The sequence below is a fragment of the Megalops cyprinoides genome, chromosome 13, assembly GCF_013368585.1.
Source record: "Megalops cyprinoides isolate fMegCyp1 chromosome 13, fMegCyp1.pri, whole genome shotgun sequence".
Lineage (NCBI taxonomy): Eukaryota > Metazoa > Chordata > Actinopteri > Elopiformes > Megalopidae > Megalops > Megalops cyprinoides.
Window position 1 is genome coordinate 9228534 of NC_050595.1, and position 16807 is coordinate 9245340.

General features: G+C 48.5%; 2 protein-coding genes across 2 annotated transcripts in view; one reads left to right on the forward strand and one right to left on the reverse strand.

The window, feature by feature from the left end:
* The window catches only part of LOC118788087 (exostosin-2-like), a 29137-nt gene extending 22838 nt beyond the window's left edge, over positions 1–6299 (forward strand). The window contains exons 12-15 of the mRNA XM_036543954.1: positions 525–668; positions 1123–1251; positions 2409–2491; positions 4561–6299. Of these exons, the coding sequence (XP_036399847.1) occupies positions 525–668; positions 1123–1251; positions 2409–2491; positions 4561–4699 (495 nt within the window). The 3' untranslated portion in view covers positions 4700–6299. The remainder of the gene's footprint in view (positions 1–524; positions 669–1122; positions 1252–2408; positions 2492–4560) is intronic.
* A 7169-nt stretch (positions 6300–13468) lies between these two features.
* Positions 13469–16807, reverse strand: part of alx4a (ALX homeobox 4a) — a 32242-nt gene continuing 28903 nt past the window's right edge. Inside the window, exons 3-4 of the mRNA XM_036544614.1 lie at positions 15790–15918; positions 13469–13786 (exon numbers count right to left, since the gene is read on the reverse strand). Coding sequence (XP_036400507.1) covers positions 13469–13786; positions 15790–15918 — 447 coding nt within the window. The remainder of the gene's footprint in view (positions 13787–15789; positions 15919–16807) is intronic.

Sequence of the window (16807 nt, forward strand, 5' to 3'; positions counted from 1 at the left end):
AATTGTGGACAATTTGGGATAATAATGTGAAATGGGAGCCGCTGCAGGGGCGTCCGGAGGGGCGTGGCTCTGGGGCTCAGCGCTGTGGAAGAGAGGGGTGCAGGGACCCAGGCTCACTGCACCAGCCCGCTGACAGTCAGCTGCAGAGACTGGAGCAAGTCACATCTCTGCGCTCACGAATATGCGCTCATTGGGTTATGTGATTGGTCGCTGTAATTTTCATCAAAATTCCAACTGTCAGAGTTCAGTAGACTTCTTGAATGGAATGCAAGCGGAATACCTCAGCTAACACGCACACCGTCGTGTTGCTCATTTTCAAGCAATTTAAAATATGAAATACATGAGCTCCTCTGGTGCCTCAATGCCTTAAATACTGTTGTCTTACTCACTTTATGTGCTTATACAGTCAGCCAGTGGAGATTGTGACACTGGTGTGCAAAGATGACATATTTGTGCGTGACACATTTGATGGTGACATATGTGTCCCTGCTCTGATGACGCATCTGTGTGGCTGTCTCTCACAGGTGTGGCGGGAATTCCCGGACAGGCTGGTGGGCTACCCTGGCCGGCTGCACCTGTGGGACCACGAGATGAGCAAGTGGAAGTACGAGTCGGAGTGGACCAACGAGGTGTCCATGGTGCTGACCGGAGCAGCCTTCTACCATAAGGCAAGTGGGGGGGGGGGTGCGTGCGAGTGTGTGTGTGTGTGTGTGTGTGTGTGTGTGTGTGTGTGTGTGTGCAAGCCCTCCTCAGCTCTCATCCTGGGATGGCTGGAGTTGCACAGAGCGACCTTGTCAGGGGCGGGGTCAGGTTATCTAACCGTAACCCTAAACATTCCCCTTCCCCTATCCTCCGGCCCAACCGTATCCATTGTAATCAGATCCCCCTAAAGAAAATGAGTTTGTTTAAAGACACTGTGCATGGGTGGAAGTGTGTTCCCTTTGATGAAATAATGGTTGACACCAAGGTCTCACCTATTAAAAAGGCAAGGCTTTGAACTCCAGGCTATTTTCAGTTGTTTCTGAATGCTCCCTTGTTTAAGCTAAGAAAGAAGAGATGCTTCTTTTGGCAATACTGTTTTTTTGATGATTCCTGATATCAGCTGTTTGCTTCCCTCTCTAGTACTTTAACTACTTGTACACATACAAGATGCCGGGCGATATCAAGAACTGGGTAGACGCCCACATGAACTGTGAAGACATCGCCATGAACTTCCTGGTTGCCAACATCACAGGAAAGGCCCCCATCAAGGTATACCTGCAGAGAGTCTCATGAGGCTTCTCATCTATACAGCACAGACAAACATTTCTGAGTACACATGACCTGAACTCTTTTGTCTAACGTCCAGGGTTGTGGAGTCTGTGTAAGTCTGGCCTTCGGCATGCGTTCCTGCTCCCATTGCTGATTAGGGTAATTCAGGGAGCCGCTAAAAGAATGCTGGATTATGAGCCCAGTTTATCAGAAGCGTTTCTCCTGCCATACCAAGAGAGGTGATAACGTATATTGTCCACGTCAGCCACCGCAAAGGCCATCGATCTTCGGAGGGGTGGGAGGAATTGCTGTCCGTTAAAGAATGCAGTTGTTCTGATCCGTTCCCTCTGATCTAAACCCCCCCAACCCCGCACGGCAAAATCCAGATGAGAGTGACCCAGTCCAGGTGCAGGCCTCTCATATAAAGCAGAGCTCGGGTTCGGCTCCCTTATCTGACTTTGAGCGATGCCCCACCTGATAAAGTGTGTTTACCCAAAGCTGGCTGCGCTTGTACTCTCTCTGCCTCTGAGCCAGTCCCCCCCCCCTTCCCATCACACGCACCCCCCCCCCCCCCCCCCCCCTCACCTCCCTGACCCTCCAATCTGATGCGCGGCTCGTGGGTAATGAGGCGGGGGGGGAGGAGGGGCTGGCCCGGCAGTTACTCATGCCCTTTATGAGCGTGCCGGAGAGCGCCGTTTACACCGGGCATGCCGGCACGTCATTACCGCTGAGTTATGGCGCTCCGTCATCAGCCTGTCCTCTCCCTCCTGCTTCCATTCAGACACAAGACACCCGCCACTGCCCTCGTGATTAATAACGCAGCCTTATCCAAGGGCCTGTCAGTTGGTCATTTTTTTTTACCTTTATATATTAAGTGTGGTCAGTGAGTTTGTCACTCCCAACGGGAGAACAGCATTAGTTGCAGTTCGCCTGTCGGGAGTAGCCGCTGCCCTTATCATTAATAATAGAGTCCTTTTCAGGGCCTGTCAGTTTTTATAGATAAAGTGTGTACAATGAGTTTTCACTCCCAGTTGGGGAACATTAGTTGTAGTTTTTCAGGCAGCGGTGTCCTCCTTTGGGTCTGCCATAGCAAATGATGGTTGACATTAAAGAAAGAGAAGAATGTACTAAGTGTTGGTTATCCTGATTTTCTTCAGGTGACCCCGAGGAAGAAGTTCAAGTGCCCTGAGTGCACGGCCATAGATGGACTGTCCCTGGACCAGACGCATATGGTGGAGAGGTAGGTATGCTTCTCTGAACAGCATGTTGAATGGCAGACCTCTCCCTGCTACCTCTGCTGTGCAGAGAGGGTGAGCTAGAGACAGGGCCAATCGGAGAAGAACTAGACAGGGCGCTAGTCAGTAAGGGAGTGCTGGCTGTTTCCAGGCCCTGGCAGGCCGCCTCCTCCTCTTCATATGAAACCCATTGTGCACTCCTTCACATGCCAGTGCCCGCTCACTGGGGTACCCCCACACAGCTCGCTGGAGCCAGACTACTGTGTCTGGGTCTGGCAGCGTACTCTCCCCACAGAACCGGAGTGTTCTCCCTGCTGAGAGCATCCAAACCCGCGGCGTTCGGGCTGGCCCACCCGCTCGGGCCCGGTCCCAGACCCACGCGCGCTCCACGTCCCGCTCTCGCTGTGTGTGTCTGCCGACCGATCCGGGGGGAAAAAATGACTGCCTCCGTTTCCAGACGAGGGGGTGGGGATGGGGGAGGGGGACAGACGAAACCGTGGTGAACTGAGGAGACAAAAACAGCATCCCAGAAGGCAGGGGCCAGGTTTCCACAGAATGACGGATCCTCGCCCGTCACACGTGTGCCGAGACGGCCAGCCAGCGCCGGGGTGACCCCGCGGGTGACCCCGTGGGTGACCGGTCTCCGGGGCCTCGCGCCGGCGGCCAGTGGGGGGAGATTGATGGCGGATCCCCGCTGGTCGCCGGGCGTCTCGCTCCTCTCCCAGCTTCCTGCTATAAAAGGGGGGCGCTGAGCTGCCCGGGGGAATGCCAGGAATTCGGGAGGGTCGACGCTGACCTCCGATAGCCTCCACTTCACATGGGAAGAGGCCCCCCTCGTCCGCTTTTATGAGCAGCCATTGATCTCTGGCACTGCCGTCGTAAAGACGGCTTTCATCTGGCACACCCTGGCATCGTGGCGCGTATAGCCGATACATACCCTCATCGTTAGCAGCACTCCCACTCTGGCCAGGCCCTCGGTTTGTGTGGCCCTTCTCTGTGTCAGCACCACACCGACCGTCCCAAAGAGACAGGTTCCCCAATTGCTCATTCTTCCTAGAGTTTAACCGTTTTGCGCCAAAATATATTCATCGGCTCGTACGTTATTATTTCAAACCTCAGTTCAGTGTTTTTTCAGTCATTTCACAATGATGATGATAATCACCATCGAGCTACGACAAGTGTGGTTTATTCAGCATTATGAAAAGTGACTGGACAAATATATCAACGCCGTTTTACATAGCACACTCTACATTCCAGGAAAGACTGGGCTTGATCTCAGAGCCAAGAAACAGTGTTAACTGAAGTTCATATGCTCCTTTGTTATCTATGATTCTGCAGTAGCCTAATGACTCCCTACAGAGTCCTGGAGTGTTCTTAAACTTAAAAAAAAAAATCAACAAAGGTAATACTAGGACCTTGCTGGTTTGGTTGCTTGTCTGAAGCTAAGTAAAAGCACTGCAGTCTGGATAGTCCAGCCTCTTTAAACGGGGAACACATGTCATTTGTGGTCTACTACTGTTGTAAATTTACTGTGAGTCACTTTGCCGCTGAGCAGAAATGAACTGGGCTTTTTTTTTTCCCCTGGTGGAATTGAAGTTCACTGCCGCCTTTCAGCTGAACCAGAACACACCTCTGAACCATGTAAAACAACCCAGCGGTCCTGCCAAAATACCACTCTGAATGGTCTCCTACAATAAGTAATGTGTCTGGGCTGTGCATATGTACCTGCACTGGGACTGTGAATGTGTACCTATGGCTAGTTTTTGCATATGTATCTTTGTCAGGGCTTTTCATATGAACTTGTGTCAACTGTGCGCATGCACCTGGGCCAGGATTATGCAGGTCAAGTTGCTTGTGGACTGTGCATGTGTGCTTGTGTCTAGGCTCATTGTACAGTTGTGTCTGTTGCTCATTTACCTTTGATGGATACACTTCTGTCCTCTCGTGCTGGAAGCCGCTCTGGATAAGAGTGTCAGCTAAATGAATGTAATGTAATGTAGCCGGCGCATGTGTCTTTGTGCAGTGGTGTCTTGTCTTAATCTTAAACTGATGTTCCTTCTGTCTCCCTCTCAAGGTCTGAGTGCATCAATAAGTTTGCGTCTGTGTTCGGAACCATGCCGCTGAAAGTGGTGGAGCACCGGGCCGATCCTGTCCTCTACAAGGACGACTTCCCCGAAAAACTCAAGAGCTTCCCCAACATCGGCAGCCTCTGACCAGGGAGGGGCCGACTTCTTCCCTCCCCCCCTTATTTTCTTTAGGTGAGGAAACCCGGCTTGACAGGCAGGTCGTCTGTCATCTTCAGTGCCACACGGAGGGTGGAGGTGTGGGAGGAGGGGAGGTCCCTTTTGATTTTCGGTTGCCTTTTGATTTTTGTTTCTTGGTTTTATTTCGTTAACGGTTCACGTGTGAACGGGAAGAGGAGACAGGTCTGCTCACTGTTTGATCAGCGGAACTCACACTGGGAACGGGGAACAGAAAGATTATGTGAGGCGAACAAAATTTGGTGTCAATGAGGTGCCCAAACTGGGACCGCTGTTGTGTCAGTATTGGAGCTCTCTGGATTTTTGCCGCCCCTCATGCCCTCTGGCTGTGCTGGAATCCATGTATTCCAGCTCTGGACCTGGATCAGTGGAGGCCCTTGTGGCCTCTGGCTGTTCTGGGATCAGTGTTTTCCAGCTGCAGACCTGTAAGAACACAGATCATCACAAAGCAGGGGTTTATCTGGTCCTTTAAAGGACCAGTTCTGCAGTTGGGCAGGAGTGTGTCTGAAATTTGGGTGGGTGATATTGGGCCCTCATTGGTTAATTTTCAGGACTGAACTTACTTACTTAGTATCCTGTTGCAAGCATGACTCTTTCAACAATGAACAGAGGGCATTACCTTCATAACTTTACTGTGAATGATGTCACTGCAGAACAAGAATCAGATGTTTTTTTTTTTTTTTTACTAGGTCAAGTTGAAGTTTATCACTTCCTAAAACTAGACCAAAAAATAGTTTTCCTTCCAAAATACAGCTTGAGTCACACAATGCAGCTCAAAGGTTGATTGTGCAAGAGGCAAGGGACAGGCAGTGGATGTAGCCTAAATGTTGGGAAAATGTTTTACAATGTTGTAGATGCGTTTTTCACAAAGTGTATTTTGTTTAACGGGACAGGTTAATTTTTGCAGTTGAATGACCCTTGTGATCTCGTGATGCAGGATGTAGCCAGGTAACATCGGGACATCAGGTAGCTGTACATAATTGTACATTAAGTTGTAATACTTTCCATAAGAGGCCAAGCATTTTGCTTTGGCGGTATCAGCTGATGAAAGCACTAGAGAATCCATACAAAACATGTTATGTCAAACTGCGAGTAGTCTTTATGCCTGATGGCAGTGTAACTTTACCCAGCATACATTTCATGCACATTGACATTTGCGTTTTTAAGTTTTTATTTGTCGTTTTAATGATGTCAATATTGTATCTCTGCTGATGTTTTCTTTTTTACTTTCATATACCGTTTTCTAAATAATAAATTAGGTTGTGTCAAACCATAGTTTCAAGATTTTTTTTTTTTTTGCTTTCACTGTATTTGTTCATAGTGTTAAATGATAAATTTACGAACATTTCTGTTGCATGGAACCACTACCAAGCAAATACATGAGTTCATTGAACAGAGGTTTAAGTGACCAAACCTTAAAGACAGAGAAAAATGCGTTTAACTTCCCAGAGGAATGAACCTTGGAAAAAAAGCAGTGACATTGTTTTGACTGCCGTACCCTGGAACACAAGATAAGCTGGTCAGAAGGTGTCAGTGACAGGTTAGATATTGCGTATGTCAAGGAATTGCCAAGTACCATATGTTGCGCTAGTCAGACTATATGCCTCATACAAGAATAAATGGCTGGTGATCAAATTTATTAGTGTTATTGTATGATCTAAATAATGGCAATGCAACTGATTGACAAGTGGGATGTACAGTATCTCCTGTATAGAAATGTGTGGATGAGTGTGTGCTTGCGCTTGTGTGTCTGTGCATACGTGTTGGTGCTTGTGTGTATCTGTGCGTTTCCGCACTCGTGTGTGTCCATGCGTGCGTCCTTGCACACGCATGTCCGAGTGCGCACGCATATCCAAGCAAATGTGCGTCCATGTATGTGCGCTTGTGTGCTGATGCACACGTGTTTGTGCTTGCTCTTGTTTGTGTATGTCCATGCTCATGTGTGCATGCTTGTACTTGTGTGTGTGTGTGTGTGTGTGTATCCATTTAAATGCATGTCTCTGTGTGTGCGTGCATGTGTCCGTGCACACGTGTGTCCGTGCATGCGTGTTTGCATTGTGTTTACACGCAGCGGCGAGGGCCGAGTGCTCTCCCTCCTCATGTTCCCGCTCTCTCCCTGCGCTCCGGCCTGCAGCCGCGTCGGTGCTGACCGGAGCCCCTGGAAACGCCCCGCCGTTTTCAGCACCGCTGCTCAGCGTCGGCTGTCACCTGTTGTTAATATTCGCTCTGTAATCCACCCTGCACAATGTCAGCAGTTCAAAAGGGCGCTGTTAGTATTTTTGTCGAATTCAATTAGCGTGAGATTCTTGGAGGCTCTCCGATCTCGTTTCAAGCCCCCACTTCCTCCAAAGCAAATAGAAGCCGAGGGGTTTTCAAGTCTGTCCACAGGGAGAACACGTTTAGCCAATAAAAAAGAAACACACACACACACACACACACATACATACACACACAATCTTTTCTTTTTATCTCACAATTTTTTTTATTGATGACCGGTACATTTTTAAAAACACTTGCAAAAAAATTCAAACAAAATAAAACACCAGTAACAAAGAAAACAGCCCCCTCAAGAGAACATGTCTGAACTCTTAAGGGCAGATCTTTACCATAGCCGGAGGACCAGGTGGAAGCTGCCTTGCAGTGGGTGTACAGGAGCATTGGTTCTCTGTTCCCTCAGCGAGATTGCAAAGGGGAGGAGAACAGGCCCTCTGAGAATCAATGCATCTCCCTCCATTACACTAACCAAACTCTTCAAAATTATCTCCTTCTGAATCGGCGGGGAATCGTCCAGAAGAAATGTCACTCCCACGCAAAATCAGTGGGAGTTTCTTGCCTGCTGTGGATCGGTTTACTTCAGAATACTCTATGCCCCCCCCCCCCCCCCCCCACCCCATTAGAATGCTTCCCACTCCAGCCGGGGGGAACAGGCTAAGGGGACATGGCCGCCTCTACAAAGGACTGAGGGATGGATCGAGTTTGGTCAGCTAATTCCTAAAGTCATCAAGGAAATCCCACGCTATGATTTCATTCCGTGATCATTCGCCTGTGCCGTTGATTTTTATAAAAAGTTGTTTCCATGTCAACCTGGAGGGGAGAAACCTCACAAGCAAACAAGACTTTCTGGGATTTACTGCGGCGTTTAATAGTCTCAGATTCATAGTTGGTTGAACTGCTGCTCATGTGAAATCGGTATTTCATCAATGCAACGTCAAAGTTTGCATTTTACAAGTGGAGTTTATTCCTTTTTTTTGGGAATGGGAGAAAAGGCTTTTCTTCGGCAGCTGTAACTTTTCAGTTTTGTCTATGTAGCAAAGATCTGGTTTCAATGCAAGTAAAATGTCAGTCTCTAAAACATTTTGTAAGTGCAATAACTTATTGCAATAACTCACTCAAGAAATATATAAGAACACAAACAAGATTAACCATATTAACGGTATAACATTTGAAAAGCAGTACAATGTAGCTTAAAGCCATGAATTTTTTTTTTTTTTAACGTTCATGTACAAATTTGAAAACCAAATTTTAAGCTATTTAAGCCTGGGTAAAATTTAAACAAACAAAACACACACAACATACCCTTACACTTACAAGGACATAATAATACTTTACAACAAATTAGTTACATTTTCAAGGGTCTGCTTAACACTGGAAATCAATGCATTTACACAAAAAAAACAACACACGCAAACACCAATAAACAAATACAAGTATTATATTATTAATTTTGAACTTCTATTGCCCTGCTTCAGTAGTATAAGAAATGTAAAGGGACAGCAGAGAAGCAAACGGGGGTATCGGAGCAGAGGGGGCACACCCGGGGATGTCCCCTTCTGCACAGGGGTGTCATCACTGAAGCTCGAGACATAGCGACCCCTGGAGGCCACTGTGGGTAAAGCAGATTTGGATGTTTGTGTTTCCAGTACCCTCATTTCATTCATGCGTGTCGTAATCCGGGTTCAGTCGGGTAAATGACCAGGTGTGTCTCGGAGGAGAGGTATGCACCATTTCGAAAGGCAATAATCGGGCTCTTTGTGGCAGTGTGTCTTGTTCGTTCTAAAGGACAGTGTGATATAAAAGTGACTCCTGGCGTAGCAGTGACCACGGCATATCAGGTTCTGTTCTGAATGCGATCTCTAATGTGAAGCAATCGGACCTTTTCAGTTGATCCCGCACTGATTGGTATTACCAAAATAGCATTTCACAGAAACAAGACCTGCAAAAAACACGGCACGGGGGTGTATAAATAGCTGTAAAGGTTCGACTTGAGCCTCAGCCCTGAGAAACCTCCAGTTAGACCAGCCATGCAGTGCAGGTTGTCGCTGATGCAAGACGGAGTTCGCCACAGAGCAGTCGCAGAATGGGTCCCCGCAGGTGTCCCGTGTTGGGTTAAAGCCCTGCCTGAGTGTGAGGGTGTCGGGGGAGGCGCGGGGGGGACACCCCGGCGCAGCGGGGGCGCTTTGAAAGGGGAGCCGCGACAGCTGAGGGGAAGCATGCGCGAGGGTCTGTTTGTTTTGCGTTCGCCCCGTGCGCAGCTGCGAGGGTCGTCCTCCCTCCCGGGACCCCGGAGTGGGGGGCCGAGGAGCGGGGAGGTGGGGTGGGGGTGCGGGGGGGGGGGGGGGCGGCGCTCCCAACGTCAGGGAGAGACGGAAGTCGTCACTCGCTTACCACGCCTGCGCTATAACAGTTCTGAAAAAAGCTTCCTCCATTTCAAGCCCGGCTACCTATTCTACCTTACAGTGATACGCAAGCACAGACACTGCATAGTTGTTCTGAATCATCCAGAGGAAGTGAGATGGGTGCCCTAAATAGGGTATCTGTAAATCTAGGCCTTCAAAAAATAAAAGTAGTCAATGATAGGTCAGAGTAACTATTTGTCATTGAAAGATGCCCATGCTAAAATTGATACATCTGTGTTGCTGTACTTACACAGGCAGTGATCAGTTCACAGAGCCCTAAGTAGTAAAAATGCTGAGGGGCACCTGAGTAGAGGTAAAAGAACTTGTTTCAAGCGCAAGCTGAGCCATACGGTCCAGGTTCAAAAACGACCATCGTTTGCAGATGACCTCATCAGCAGAACACCTTCACCCACTTCCATCAGGTGAAGGTTGGCTGGCCAGGACCCCCTTTTCACTATGCGCTTCACACCCTGGAACTCGAATGGGTGCCTGTGATTTACTCTGATAGAATCAAGAGGATGCACTTATACTTTGACGACGTTTGCTTCCCTGTGCATTGTGGGACTTGTAGTGTGGAAAATAGCCTTGGCAGGATGTGGTGTGTGTGTATTGGAGGATTGCATGTGCCTTGCCCCATGCTCCTATGTGGGTTCAGTGGTTGCTCTGGTGACGAGTTTAAATACATAATTGCCTACTACTAAAGCTTGGTGAAAAGGAGAAAAATACAAAAATATGAATAAAAAAAAACACTGGTGTAGTGTTATGGAGGTGTCTGTGGACAGGGAGCAGTGAACAGGAAAGTAATATCACATGTTATCGTTATTAACATGGGGAAAGGAAGCAATTTCTGATCTGCTGGGATTTTATGCCGATTACATAAATTACTTGTAGTGAAACCTAGGAAAATTCTGTCGGTTTGTGTAACAAAAAGAGCAATTGACCCAGAGGCCGTGCAATTTCGCCAAATCAGTGCAGAAAAAGCCTTATGAAGTGAAAGTGGTTTCAGACCTGAAGTGGCCTCTTGAGTGTTTTCTTTCCACTGTGCGGTGTTTGCAAAGCAATATACTCTCAATGACTTCCCCTACTTTGTCCTTTATGTACGAAGGACATTTTAGGTCCAAGTTATAAGAAAATAGGTCTTCCCAACTGAAATAAGCCAATCTGTGTCCATTTTTTTAGGATGAAAGGGAAAAAGCAAACTCCCTTTCCGTGGCAATTGATTTGAGATGTTTGATTGAATTACATATTCCTTTCTGGTGTTTACCTCAGATTGTGAGATCAGGGATTCTGACGGCATTTCTGGTGGAGGGGAAGGAATGTGTTTTTTATTTGGAACTTCGGAATGGCTTTTCTGAAGGGGGGGGGGGGGGGGGGGGGGGCAAGGGTATCAGATTCGGCTCCAAATTTAAAACAGCTTTGTTTTGGCTTTATCAAAATCCGACTCCGGAAAAACAAAATGGGGAGAAAAAAAGCCCAAAGTACAAATCACGATGAAGACCACTCCTGGTGACTCTGTCGCCTTCGTCCATGACATGGGCGAGCTGATGTGGGGGGGTCACGCTATGCCCCCTCCTTTCTCCACATCTCAGATGAATGGCAGCGGGGAGGTTGGGGGGGACATGGTGCCAGGGAATGACCTAGAGTCTGTAGGCATTCACGAGCGAAGGAAACTGGATCCTGAGTCTAGCACGCGGGACATTTTCCTTGAACTGGCTTCCCTGACGTCTGTGCCAAGAAATAAATGAATCTGGGATCGAAGTCCACCCGACACCCCATCTCTTGAGCCAGGACTGACCCGGGGCCAGTCAAAGAAGCTCCGGAGACACACAGAAGGGTCAGGTAAGTGTGGGTCTCGACCTGGGAAGGTGTCTCACAGCTCAGCGACGAAGAGACCTCTATCCCCCTCTGAGTTTACAGAAACATTCAGTCACACAGCAGTGTGTCTGGGAGCAAATAACACTGCCCTGATCCCTACCCTATTCCAATTCCTGCTTTTTTTTTTTTTTTTTTTTTTTGCACAAACCGAACGACACAGCTGTAATTCAGACCGCTTCATCAGAGTGGGGTGTTAAAGAGATCAATCTCTTCATAACGACTTTGCTGCTAGAGTGGGGTTTGCTCTGCTTTGATATGTATCCCTCCAGTGGAGAGACCTCCCTTTGGATGGAGGGGTGGGGTGGTGTGCTACGTCTCAGCAGATCCATCAAACTATAAAATGAGACCCTCGTCTGCCTCATCAAGCCAGTCCACATGTTGAAATGCACTCTGACTTGATACAGATGACTGAAAGCTTATTTTTCTTGGAGAAACGGGCTTACTTGTTGGCAGTTGCTCCTCTGTAAAAAAAAAAAAATTTTCAATGAGAATGCCTTCGCCTGTACTGTGAGTGGGAAGACCTGATAGCCCAACTGAGGTGCGGCAGGAAAGGCCAAACATAAAAAAGCTGTCAATAATATTGACAACCGTAGTCAAAGATTTACAAGCCTTGCTGTTCGGTGCTGTAGGGACCAGCGCTTTGTGCAGAGCCGCGTTGGCCATGCATAAGGGGTGCTGAGCTGTACAGGGTTGGCACTGTGTGTTATTGCTGGCCGGGCCCCTGAGGAGCGTGGATGTAGTTTCCCTAGAACCCAAGGCCAACGGAGGGCCACCTGTGGAAATGGCTCGCAGGGGGGAGGGAAATGGCATGTCCACTTTAAATCACTGCCAATCTCTCTTATTCTCCCCCCACCCCCCCACTATACCGCGCATCTAGTACTCCGAGGGCCCAGCGGCCCCCAAAAAAACAGCAGGCCCCTGGCCGCTCTGACATACAAAGCTTCCTCGTCCCCCTTGGGTTGCAAGGTGGGATACGAACGAGCGTCAACACCCCAACACAGCCCACTGTCGCTTCCCAGTCTACAACCGCGTGGAATTCGCTTCTAAAAGGGAAATGTTTGATGGCAGAACAAAGCAGAGAACAGTACACCAGCCTTTATTTTAAATTTTAATGATTTCCTCTCAAATTCCTGTTTTTTCTGCCTTTTAGGATAATTTTGGGCTGAAATATTTGGCACTGTAGGCGTGAATACATATGTTAAAGGTGCACTCCACAGAAGAGACCCGTATTTACCTTCTGACATGTTTGGGGTCTTTATGACTTTAACCTCTCCTCTTTCTCAAGTGATGTTGATTGTGTTCCATACAGAGATGAAGGATGAGGGGAAATTTCCCTAGATGGCTAAGCATGGGGCATGGGTCTGAGCTTCAGTGATCAACAGTTTGGCTGAATTTTGTGTTGAAGAGTGATTCTGTCATATATACTGGTCTCTACACTACTCACTGACTGGCCAGATATGGGCCAGGATCACTCTGCCACAGGGGTACAGGGGAAGAGAGAAGTGACAGAGAAAAAAAAAATGAAATGGAACAACGCATGTTAACAATATAAATACTGTAAAACAAGTAATGGAGATAAATCACCAGAACAGAACTGCAATATTGCCATCCGTTGGAGGGGGACTTGTTAGGCCAACCTGGCGCTCTCAGTTTAAGTGCTGGGAACTTGCTGTTGATCTCTTAGATTTGATGTACCTTTTTCCTTCATCTTTGGTTGTCACTGCCAGGCAACCAGGAAAGTGGTTGCATCCAGAAAGCTGCAAAATAATGTTCATGGCTTCTTCACTGTGGGTCTGTTTGTTAGTTTACATCATCCTCGCCTCCTGCTTCGATTGGCTAAGCTTCTAAATGGCAAATCCAGTCAATCCCCCCAGCGTCCATCCTGGGTCCACCTCTCTGATCTCTCACAAGAGAAGCCAGTGAAGGAGCAAGGGTTCTGGAGGAGCCCGTGGCACAGATCAGCTCTGTCGCGTTTCACCTGGTTTAAGCCGTCCTCCGTTAGTCGTCTCTAATCGTCATCACTGTAGCCGTAGTACTCTTTGGTTGCTTGGTTGTCGTTAATGCAGTTTGTGGACTGTTTTGTGTAGTCTCGGTTTTCCTCTCGCGGTCGGGAGTGTGGTGGTGGTGGTGGTGGTGGTGGTAGCGGCGTTGGTGGCGGTGGCGGGCGTGATCATGTGGCCCAGGAGATAGCGGCGCTGTGCTCCTTGGCCTTCATGCGCAGGGCGGCGATGCTGGACGACTTGCGGTCGGGGTCCATGTTGAGGTCGTAGCCGTTGATGCCGCCGCCCATGCCGGGGCTACCGAACAGGCTTCCCATGTGCGTCTGGCCCATGTGGCCCCCGGGGCTGGGCACGCCAAGGAAGTCAGACACCCCGCCGGCGCCGTGCGGGTGGGGGGACATGCAGGAGGTGACGGTGTCGCAGGGCACCACGCAACCCGGGACGGGAGAGGCGGCGCTGCTGCCCCCGATCCACGAGGGGTTCTGGATCTGGAGCACAGCAGAGAGAAAGAGAGAGAGCCACCGTGGTGAGAGTTGGGCCTTCACTGATGCCGTCTACAGTGCAAAACCAGGCATAAATCATGACTAACCTCTTCAAGATAAAGGAATCATACTGTCTTTCAACCCATGCTTACACAAGTGTTCCACAGTGAGTGCCACAAAAGTCACTATCATAAATTCTCGGCTTTATGTGAAAGCATTGTACATAGCTCTCCTGTTGCACTTCTTTAAACCATTCATCCTCCACACAATGCTTGGTGAAAGACTGAAATTATAAATTTATTATATTCTGTTTCTGTATTATTGTGAGTTTTACTGTGGGATGAGATGAAAAAGGCAGATAGTAACATATAGTGACTGTATCTGCATCATTGTCCTCTTTTTTGTGTAAACCACCACTTTGTTCTGTTGTTTCAACCAGTTTTTTCCAGTCATAAAGAATGTGAAGAAAAACATCACCAGTGACCAGCCCAATGAGGGTTCAGTGCTGCCAGCAAATTCTCCTAATTCAGCGACACGACATTCACAGCCCTCCAACAGACAAAACTCTGAAATCATGGGCTTTGTCTGTCAGTGATGTTGGTGCTTTGCCTTGGTGTTTTACAAATGGAATCAATATCTGGAATAGCTCAGGGTTATCAAGCACTTGGCAGAGACTCTCTCCTCTGCTTCACAGATGAGGGAAGGCTGCTTTGAGGTCATCCATCGCTGAGGGGAGAAGCCATTCACAAGCTCCGCGATTCTCAACAACAAGCTTGCTTCAGCAGTGGAACCTCGTAAAAGAGGACAGCAGATGAATTGTGTCCAAAATCCCAAACAGGACACGGCCACTCCCCCCTCTTACTCATGGGTTACAGGATTTGAGTGGGATGTGTGGTGGGATGAGAGGGAATCGAGGGGATGGGGGGGGGGCAATGTGCATGCAGAAGGTGGAGCACTGGGTATTGGGGAGGGGGGTAGAATGTTGTGAGTGGGTTTGGGGGTGTGGGTGGAGAGGTTTTGGTCAGTGTAGAGGGGTGGGGGTCGGAGCAATGTCGTTTGGGCAGGGTAGGGGGGTGGACAGCGTTACAGTGTGGACGTGGGAAGAGGGGTGGGATGTTGAAATGGTCTGTATTGGGTAGAGAGGGGTGTATTGGGGAGAGGGAGGTGGAGTGGTTTTGAACAGGTCAGTGATGGGGGGGGGCTGGGGGTTGGAGCAGTGTTGGAGGGGGTGGAGTTCTGCCTGGTGCTCTCGAGACGGGCCCGTGTGTCTGTGGGAGGGAGGCAGAGGGAGAAGCCCCAGATGTGCAGCATTCCACAGCTGCAGCTCCTGCCCTCCGACCTCCTGGCAGATTAATAATAAATTCAGGGATTCTCCAGCCTCCAGCGAAGGCGTGTCCCCCTGCTGTAGCCCTGCCCTGACCCGGCTCTCCGGGCACCCCGAGCCTCTGCACTGTGGACACCAGAGAGGAGGGAGGGAGGGAAAGGGCTCCTTTCATTCCCTTTGACCTGTCAGTGGGTCAGGGAGAGAGAACAGCCTCGTGCTCAGGCCAAGCCTTCCAATCACAGCACTCGGCTGCCTCCTGACCCTGCTGTGTCGCCATCTCACACTGGACTCTCTCTGAGTGGGTTCACTCTCTGAGCCAGTGGACTCAGTTAGGCCCACACTTTTTTAGTTGCTTTATCTTCACATGATGTGAAACTTGCAAGGGCCTCAGTCTTTGCTTTACATGTAAATCATACGGCTCCCAAAACCAAATGTGATCTTGAGTAATGGGCCAGTTCTGTTGGTGGTTCTTAAAGTATCTCTGACGTGATTACAGCTGCGAGAAGTGGTAGACTAGTGGTAGGACCGGAGCTATGGTTTGTGGGTTTCAGGAGAATAGCTGTGCCTTAGATGTTCTGACAAGTCTAATGCTTCACTGCATGGCTTGACATGTGTTTCTTCCTCTCCCAGCATGTTCCCACCCCCTGACCCCTGACCCCTGACCCTTGACCCTTCCTTGCAGTACCTGTGCGTAGTTCTCGGCCCGGGTGAGGAGAGGCAGCTCATAGGCCGTGGAGAAGTGCGTCCGGACCTGCTGCATTTGACCGAATCTCTCCCTCTTCCTCCACTTGGCCCGGCGGTTCTGGAACCACACCTGCGGAAGTAAGAGGAGAGGTCAGAACCAAGTCGCGGTGGTCGTAAGTGAAGTACATGCCAAACCACAGCACAATCTCAGTGCTTATATTCAAGCCAACAGTACATGTCTGCAGGAAAGACCAGTGTGTTATAACATTCTGCAGGATACTGGCTTCAAAGGGGTTACTCAGTGTTTTCTTCAGGCAGACAGTGAACCTTTATTCTCCACACCATTAGGTGGAGATCATGTGATCATGATTGTAATTGTCTGTATGTATGTGAACCCAGATAACAGAATGTACAGTGATGGAATGTAATAGAATATAATTCATTATACATTTTAGGGTTGTTACCATTGCTAAGAACAGCCACTCTTTTCTTGGGGCTGGGAGGCCAGTCTAGTTTTTGTAAGTGTAACTCTCGTTACAAATAAGCAATGTACAGTACTGTAACAACAGTAAATTCAATTCTCTCTGCGCAGTTTTTTAATGTGAAACAGAACTGCTGCAGAACAGTCAGACAGACGGACAGAGCAGGAGAGGGCAGGAGAGAGTGTGCGCACAGTAAGACCTATAAATTATGAAGTACATGAAAGCCTTGCTGCAGGTTTTGGTTGTCACGTCTTTAATGTGCTGTCCGCACTGAGCTATTTATATGAGGAACTGAACTTCCCCTGCCTGCACCTTTGAATTCCAGACTTCCCTGCTTCTCTTCATCCATCAAGAGCAAAGAGATTACTGATTAAAGCCCAATTTTATATTGATTACATAATAAAGGGTTGCATAAATACAACCATCTGCTTTGAACTGTTTTTGTTTAATAGTATCTATGGCTATTCCATACCTTATTTTTCATTTGTTTACCTCTCAGTTTTCATGCAATAGGTATATCTAATTGGAGCTGAAAAT